This window comes from Belonocnema kinseyi, chromosome 8 (genome assembly GCF_010883055.1).
Source record: "Belonocnema kinseyi isolate 2016_QV_RU_SX_M_011 chromosome 8, B_treatae_v1, whole genome shotgun sequence".
NCBI lineage: Eukaryota > Metazoa > Arthropoda > Insecta > Hymenoptera > Cynipidae > Belonocnema > Belonocnema kinseyi.
Window position 1 is genome coordinate 142,449,710 of NC_046664.1, and position 9,517 is coordinate 142,459,226.

Genomic DNA, 9,517 nt, shown 5'->3' on the forward strand with positions numbered 1-9,517 from the left:
GATAGATGTGTCTGCAAAGATGCAGCATTCTACCAGCGTGACCAATCGATGGCCTGGATTGATTATCGGAAAGCTTTCGATTCTACATCCCATAGACTTATCCTCTGCCTTTTGGAAATCTTAAAGATTCATCCGCAAATAGTTGGGTGCATAGAGAGGTTGACGCCGCTTTAGAAAACTATATTTACTATCTCATCTGGCAAAAATCGTGTGACAACTAACAGGGACACGTTTCAGAGAGGTGTCTTTCAGGACGACACCATGAGCCCACTCCTCTTTTGCCTTACATTATTGCCACTATCTCTAGCACTTCGCCATTCCGACGGGTACTTGTGCGGCAAACCTGCAGATGGAAAGTACAAGCTCACTCATGTATTTTACATGGACGATCTTAAGATCTATGCTAAAAACAGAGAGCAACTGCATCTAGCTCTGGGGATTGTCGAACGATATACTAAGGAAATTTGAATGGAATTTGGATTAGACAAATGCGCCAAGGCATTAGCCTTAATATCGCTCCTCTAAATGCTCCTAGGGAAATTGAGTCAATTGTCGAGAATGGGAAGTGCCGCATATACTGGAACTTTATGTTCTCGACAATTGTTTCTGTTGCTTACTCGAGGCCTGACATGGTTCTTCTTGACTTCGGGAAGCGAACCATGTTCGTTATCGAATTTTCGGCACCAGCTGACAAAAACATCATAACTAAGGAGAATGAAAAGAAAGGAAAAAGAAAGACCTGGAATATTCTGTTAAATTGATCGTCCTTATCATCGACGCTTTTGGAGGTGCCAAGCTTTCACTTGCTAATGGCCTAAAAAGCATCCCTGCGTGTCAACAATATGCTAGAACACTTGCGGGAAAAATGCAGAAGGCGGTTGTCCTTGGGTCGCTCCGTGTTCTTGGGGTGCGCGAGGCTTTTGCTGGATCGTCGTATTGATTCCTTTACAGACTGTCACCACCTATCTCACGAACGTGAGACGTGGTTGTGGCTGAAATTTTTACATTTGGCTGACAAATGTAAAAAAGTTCTTCCAGATGGTTTGGACTTAATCACGAAATTAAATGGAATAGCAGCGTACTCAAAAGCAGACCGAGGAAAATATGCTTAGAATATGTGAATGAGACGCTAATTCGAAGTGATATAAAAATACGTAGAAACGCAAGAGCTTCTATGGGGAAATACATGGCCGCATTCATGTTTTGATATGGTTGAGCTAATTTCAGGAAGTGTTAGAAACACATAAAAGTAAGAAAATACTTTTTTTATCAAGCACTGCATTCCTTCACTTTTAAATCTCGTTTTTAAAATTCAACTTCAATTGTAAGTGTTATAATTTTTTACCAATAGGAACACATTTATTCGGTTGGGGTTTGAAGCAGTTTCTTTGGTAAATTATCAGACGTTCAATTTTTCTTATTTGGAATCGAAAAGAAATGTGTTTCGAGGAGAAAGAAAAACCAAATCTGCGATAAATTATAAATTTTACGCACTGCTGGAAGAACTGTTCACGTGGCAGTGTGGAGTTCTGGGAGTACATATTCTAAAGGAATTCGTTTTCATGATGACGCATTCACGACTTGTTACAGGCGTAGTGCTTTCAAAACTTGCTCGAAAACTTCTAGAGGGAACTCATAGATGCTCGACCTTTTTCTTCTCTAGAAGTCTTCAGAGAACTCTGCGGGGAATTAAGCTAAGATACGTACTGGAACCATAGCGGGGTGTATTTTCGGGCCTGCTGCTATTTTCTGGATACGACGCAGCTTCATATTTTTCTGACATATATGTGCCAGAACTTTTCAAGCCTGAGATAGAATATTTTTCTAAGATAGATGCTCTTCCGCTAGCTGTATATCTTTCTAGCCTCAGATTATCTACTGATGTCCTTCTTGGCTTTTCAAAGATTTTCAAACCTGAAATAGAAATAATGATTTTATTCTGCTTAGAAGTAATTAAAGTATTTTTTATTATTAGGTAAGAAAATATTTGTGCAGCGGGTTATAAGGTGACAGTAGCTTTTACAGAATCTTGCGTATATTTAGTAAAAAAATAACTAAAAATAAAGCGACGTGTCAACCCGTCTGGCAGTGTTTGTCAAGGTAAAATAAAAAATAAATCTCATACATCTTCGTTGACACGAAACACAAACAATTATAAATGGTAATTGTACGAAAACTGAACAAGATCTATTCTGACACTTTGTTTATGATTTTGTTGGACGTTATTCATTTATTTTCCTCGATAATTCTATTTTTGGATACTTCGCGGGGGATTTGCAATTGGTAAACAAATCAACGGATTCAAAAACTGAAACACAGGTTACAAAACATGTGAAATGATACAATGTACAGAAAAATTGAAACGATACAGGTACTCGCTAATACATCAGTCCATCTTCACTCTACTTTTATAAAATGAATAATATTTGGGATAGCTTCGGTCGTTTCCTTTACTCACTGGTAGATGTTTTATTTATTCTTTTTGTTGCCAATAATGCAACTCGAGTTCCTTTTAATCGACGTCGCGACACACTTACGCACACATGTGTCCCGGTCGGACACTTCTTTTAATTCAAGATTCTTATTTTGCCTCGAAATCATTAATTTGTGATCGTTTAAGATTTCAATGATTAAGAAATTCTAATAATCGAATTAAAGTTGCCCGAAAAGAATCTTAGAAAATAATAAATACTATCTATATTTGATTTCTTCATCTCGGTCTCTCCGTACTCGATTCATTGATTTTTTTTCTTAATGTAGCGGATGTAAGTATCCTGCGAAGATAGGATGAATAAAGTTGTCTTTACAACCTTTAGACGTTAGCGCATTCAGTTAGCTTGAGTGATCTTCCATAATGCCAAGTCAGTGTATGTCGCTTCTTTATGCACTTTGCAAAAAAGAATCGTCTGTCATTTCAAGAAGAAATACCGAAACATTTTTGAATAGACGAACAATTTGTTGTATTTATTTTCAAAATATTGATAAAAGTCAATAGAAAAATCTTACACCTGAAGCTCTTTGAATACATTTTGCTGGTGTGTTCAATTCTTATCATATCATCTGTATAAAAAATATTCTGGTTGTGGATAGGACTTTGAAGATGATTCTTAACAATGAACACTTTAAATTAAGGAACACTTTAGTGCGAGGTCCTAATGCGCATGGTCTTAATTGCAAACTGACGATAGGAAGGTAGTATCAAGTAATTTGGTGGGGTCTGTAACATCTATACGGCCTATAACGGACCTATAACGTCCTGATGTCCTGTTCTTATCATTGATGACCTTGGAGATGATGTTCCATGACGCTAAGACTCCGATGGATTTACATATAAAAAGATATTGTTAACCAGCCATAAATACACTCTAACCTAATTTGAATCAGTCCTAGAGTACCGTGTGATCCCTGAGCTCAAATCATAAAATTAAAAGATTTTGCTTCTGGTCAGAGAACTGCCTATTGCGAGTTGAAAAATAAATTGCAACATCATAACACCTCTCTCTCCGAAAAAGGCCGAACCAGGCCTCTTGCTTTAGGAAAGCAAAACCTCAATTTAACGATACTGGACACAAAGCTCCAAGATAACTCATTATTAGAGACAAAATGAAATTAATAGCATAGGTCATAGTAACCTTACTTTTACCTGATTCTTTTAAACTCCTACTCGGAACTATACTTCTCTTATTCTTAGTTAAAATTGGTTCTAGAATTGATTAATTGGCCTGATTACCTTAAAAGTTACGAAATATAATTAGTTTAAAGTTTCAATCTTGTGCAATTATTCAGGAATCTTAAAAGTTTGTTTGGTTATGGTAAAATTACTAGTGAAGAAAGTGGTTCTATCAAAACTAGTAGAATTTACTGAAGATTAAATACATTTTTTTAATTCACATCGATAGGTTTTTTCAAGGGGAGAAGGATTTACGAAGGGCTGGGGTTTTAGGGTCTAGGATCTTTTCACAAGGTAACGCAATACATTTTTTTTTACTAACTCGAAAGGTTAAGGTGAGGGGGGAAATGCAAAATTGTCGGTAACTCTAAAGTACTGGGGGTGGGGAACTCATTTTATAGGGATCAGACGATGATTTAAGGGTAGGGATTATTAGACACACTTAATGGGAGATTCTGAGGATCCGGTGTTCTGTTTTTGGGCCTCTGTAATCCGACAGTGTGGACAGTTGATTCTGGTCACATCTGGCCGACCACGGCGTGTACAGAAAACTCTGATGAAAGGCTGCTGACATTCATTATGGGCTTGAAATGCACCAAAGCAATTCCAACTCCCTGGCCTGGGCTTCCAACGAAGCCAATCGACGGTGTTCTGGTCCATAACATCCAGGCGTTGAATCTGGATGTTAATAAGGGATGGTATCTGTTGTCCTGGGGAGTTTGGGACACATGAATCGCGAACATGGGATCTCAGGCGAGATCGAGACTCCCTCTTTGCCGGTTCCTGAACAATAGAGGTGACTCCAGTTGTGGAGTTCCTTGCAAAAGCTCTTCCTCTTTGATAATTTATTGACGGTCTGTTTCGGACGTAATTTTCTTTTAAAATTGGTCATGGGCTTCTTCTAAAAGGAACTCTCGTTCTTCATAACTAGGGACGTGTTTCCATTAGTTTAAAACTCGAACTGACGTTCAAATCACTGGACCAGGTCGATAATGGTATAATTTATTGTCTACGATGCGCCGATTAAGGATTTTTTCAGGGAATTCAGTGACAGCTAAGAAACGGCGGAAATGCTAAGAAGGGATGGGGTTGGTTACTAAATTAATTACTTCTATATCAGGTGTTGTTAATTTTTCTTCTGTAACCTTATGCATTCTGGATAGGGCATCGGGGACTTGGTGCATGGAATCTTTGCGGTGTATGATATCAAAGTCATATTCGAGTAGCGATAGAGCCCAGCTAGCTATCTTGTCGAAAAGTAATCTACTATCGTAGGAAACCACATACTCTAAACCGTCAATTTCCTGTGAAAGGGCACCTAAACCGGTATTGCTAGCGTCCGTCTTTAGCTCGAAAGAAACGTCAAAATTCGGCCAAGAATCTACAGGTGCGTTGGTTAAGCAAGTTCTAATTTCTTCAAAGGCTACCTGTTATTCTTGCGTCCAAATCCAACGTTGTTTCTTTCTAAGTAGCCACGTAAGTGGGGCCGCTACAGTTGCGTAATTCTAAATGAAACTACGATACCACGATGACATACTAAGGAAACGTCTAATTCCAATTAAGTTTTGCATTATATGGTACTTCAGGATCAGCGCAATTGTATCAGGATCTATTTATCAACCTCTTTCGTTTGAAGGATATCCCAGATATTGGACTTTCGACGTGCAAAATTCACACTTGTTAGGGTTAATTTTAACTCCTGCTTCTTTAAGTTTGGTAGAGACCTTAGACAACCACTTTCAGTGTTCCTCAAAAGATTCTGTTACGATTATTATATCGTCAGAATAATCGTGGCAATGGGGTTCCATTTTGGTACCTATGAGACGATCCACCAATCTCTGGAAGGTTGCGGGGAAATTAGTTAGCCTGAATCGCATTCTTTCAAACTAAAAGAGGGATTTGATTACATTACTTACAACATTTGATCTACCTTCGCGATTGTTGCTTCCATAACTTTAGGTAAGACTAAATAATAACGCTGCTTAAGGGCTGAATGCCCACCTGCAACTATAACATGTCTGTCAAATTCGTCAATCCAGGATTATCGGGAATTTCCGGTAATTCATTTTTCAACAAGTCTTTAATTATTTCTGCCTCCTTTAAAGTTAATTCGTTATCCCACAACATCCGTCATCGGACCACTCCTCCAATTCAAAACAGTAGGTTGTATGAGCTTTTTTAAAAAACCATTTGCGTATCGGAATTAGTCTTTTCTTTTTATTTAATACCATTGGGGTCAAAACTTATTCCGAAATTTCCTCACTGTCATTAGCTATCTGAACTAATCCCTTAGTATGTTTAACTTGTAAATCTAATTTTCTGGCGAGCTCCATACCTTTCAGTCCAATTAAGGTTCTTGTAACACCATAATCGATGATCGCTTTTATTGAGTCGCCTAAAATACGGAGGGTGACATTCATCAGGGTTTCGGGACCGGTCAGTGGGGTAGGTACATAGTGAATTTCAGAAAGGTTAATGCTGTGATAGGGAAATGGTTATTGGGAGTGGTAACAATAGTATGCACTCTGTTAACGCTAATAGCATCAATATTTTCGTTATTCCTTCCAAACGCCTTAGGAGGAGCTACTGAGTTGAAATTTATTTATAAATAACTATTTGAAGACTCTTTAGATAAGGCAAGAGTCATGTCAGTTATTTTCAACGACTCTCCTTCGCGTTTCCCGATCATTTGGGACAAGGTCACAGTTATAACAACTCAGAGGTTGGTAAGCGGATTTAATTTTAACTTTATCGGAAGAAACCTGTACAAATGGTTTTGTTGTAAAATTTATTGTATTAATTTTAGTGTTTCTGTCGTTCAAGATTTTCTTATTATAGTTAGGATTGGGTTTATAGCTAGGGTTAGTATTAGGGTCTCGAGTGGGAACGAGATTGTGGTTAGTTTTCGGATTGGATGCTTGCGTTGATTCGGTCTCCTTTTCTAGATATAAATCCGCTAACGAATTTTTAAATTTGTATTTTGGTTCCTCTTCTAGTAAGGCTAAATATTGAGCACCTAAAGTCAAGTCAAACGTTACGTGTGTTCGATTAGGACGAATACGTATGCTATAACCTCCAGGTAAAACATTATGGTCTAACGTAAAATATTGAGATTCATAATTTTTATTATAGGGAATCCTGTTTCTCGTATTTGGGAGGCCATCTACGTTCAACCTTGCGAATTCTGGACTGAAGTGGGCCTAATTAGAAGCATCATCATTAGAGAGAAAACTTTAGGGGTTAATATGCGCATTTAAGGGATTTTCATACCTAAAAGGTTGATAACGTCCGGTGGGATAGGGGGAAGCTCTACAAAAAGTGTGGGGGAATTATAAAATCTCTATCAAAGTAATTTCAATTACGCCAATCAAAATGACCATACCGGCGATCACCTCGATTCTCATTATACACATTATCATCATAAATTAATATTTCTTACGATTATTTGTGACATAAGCGATTACATTCTAAGGACTTTCACCTATAGATTTTAGATTTATTAATAATTTGATGAATTCTCTTTCTGCATGGTACCCGAGACTGTTTCGGACATGAAGGGGGAGGGGGGATTACGCTATACATTCGTCAAAAAGGGTATCAATTTATTTTCGGGAAAAAAGGTAATGCTATATCTAAATTCAATAGAGGGGACTCACGAAGAATACACTATTTAGAGGTAACACTATCGATTCGCGGAAAAACCATCATCTCTCGGAATCGCTAAATTTCGGTTGAAATAACGACAGTAGCAGAAATTAACATGGGGTATCGCAAAACTAGGGTTCGGAAATATATTTATAAAAAGAGTGGTATATGCCGGAATTCACAATAATCTTACCAATTTTTTGGATTGGAATGAATGATTAATAATATAATTAATTAATAATAATGAATGAATAATTGAAATGAATTATAGTTACGCCAGAGGGCGGGATCCAATAAAATGAAAATCTTAACTTAATTATTTTGAGGAAAGCACTAAGTGAACAGTAAGGTAGACGTTTCGCAAGAAACGCAGAAGAAAAAGGACTCACTGACTGTTTCACCGAAAGATAAATTCCGCAATAATAAATCAACTTCCTCAAAGCCAAGACAGTCCGTCAAATATAATTCTGGTCCTGAGTATGATTTCCAATATGATTCTTTGCGATGAATACTTTAAATTAATGAACACTTTAGTACCAGTACTTTAGTATCAGTAGAACGGCGAGCTGGACGATCGTCCTGATGTCTTCTTCTCATCATTATGTCAACGGGGATTATGTCTCCATGACTCCAAGACTCCAAAAGAATTACATATAAAAAGACATTGAGAATCAGCCATAAATAAACTCTAACATAATTTAAATCAGTCCTAATAACAGCATTTAAAAATTCTATTATCATTCTAGGAATTTCATATTCAAAGAATAGGAGTACAAAAGAGTGGAAAAAAGGGTGGCACCATTTTAAGGGGGTTATTAGGGGGGCAGTAGAGTCATGAAGTACGTAGAGATGCGCATATGATATTTAGGGCTGCACAGTAGACATTTATAATAAATTAGACTGCGTGTTAGATATTTGAGAGGTGTATAGATGAGCAGTAGCCTTTCAGTACTAAAAACTGCGCACTGGAGGCATATGGTAAGTAAGGATGTGCAGTATATACATATGATACTTAGCGTTGCGCAGTATGAATTTATGAGGAATATATATTTGCGCAGTATGTATTTATGAGACAAAAATTGGCGCAGTAGACTTTTATGATCAATTAGACTGCGCGTTAGATATTTGAAATATGTAAGGATGCGCAGTAGAAATATAAAAAACGACAGACTGTGTCGTATACTGTTTTTGTACTTCATGATACGCAGAAAAGTCCTTCAGTACTCATAACAGCGCAATAAATTTATATGGTGAGGAAGTTTGCGCAGTAGATACATATGATACCCAAGCTGCGCAGAAGGTATTCAGGACAAATAGATCTGCGCAGTGTGTATGCGTAAGACTAAAAGATGCGCAGTAGACTTCAATGGCAAATTAGACTGCACATTAGATATCTGAAATATGTAGAGATGCGCAGAAGAAGTTTACAAAACAGCAGACTGTGCCACACACTTTTTTGTACATCATGCTGCGAAATAGATTTCTACAGTGCTAAGAGATGCTTAATAAAGCAATATGATAAGTAAAACTGTGCACTAGGTGAATATTCTACTTAGGGATGTGCAGTATGTATTTTGAGACATGGATGCACTGCAGGTATTTAAGGGACACAAAACTGCGCGGTAGATTTTTGTAATAAATCATACTGCGCGGTATATATGAAATATGTAGGGGTGCCCAGTAGAAATATGCAAAACAGCAGTCTGTGCCGGACACTGGTCTGTACATCATTCTGCGCAGTGGACCCATTTACTGTGCAGTATGTATTTATAGGACATAAAGCTGCTTATTAGCTGTTTATAAGACAGATTTGGACCCTATTAATTTATAAGATATATAGCTGAGCAGTATACTTTCATGATGAATTAGGATGCGCAGTAGAGTTCTGTAGCGACATAGCTGTGAAATGCAGGCTATGGTAAGTGATGCACTTATAGAAAATAGAGATGCGCAGTATTTCTTATGATAAACATGTCTATATATTCTAAGTACTTACTATACATCCCCACACGTGTCAGGTCTCTACTGCGCATCCTTACATATAGTAGATATCTACTGCGAAATTTTATGTACCATCTACGCCTACTGTGCACACTTTACTACGCACAGTTTACTGCGCACTCCTGCACATTTCAAATTTTTCTTTGTAGTCCTGAACATTACAAGGTTCAACAGTGCAGCCTAATGTATAGCACAAGGGTA

General features: G+C 37.5%; 1 protein-coding gene across 6 annotated transcripts in view; it reads right to left on the minus strand.

Moving 5' to 3' along the window:
• Positions 1 to 9,517, minus strand: part of LOC117177865 — a 670,262-nt gene that overhangs the window by 550,988 nt on the left and 109,757 nt on the right. For all 6 annotated transcript variants that reach the window (XR_004467769.1, XM_033368899.1, XM_033368902.1 and 3 more), the window contains one exon: positions 1,708 to 1,914. Coding sequence is in view for 5 of the 6 variants with exons in the window: in XM_033368899.1 (XP_033224790.1) it covers positions 1,708 to 1,914 (207 nt within the window). In the remaining variant the exon portion in view is untranslated. The remainder of the gene's footprint in view (positions 1 to 1,707; positions 1,915 to 9,517) is intronic.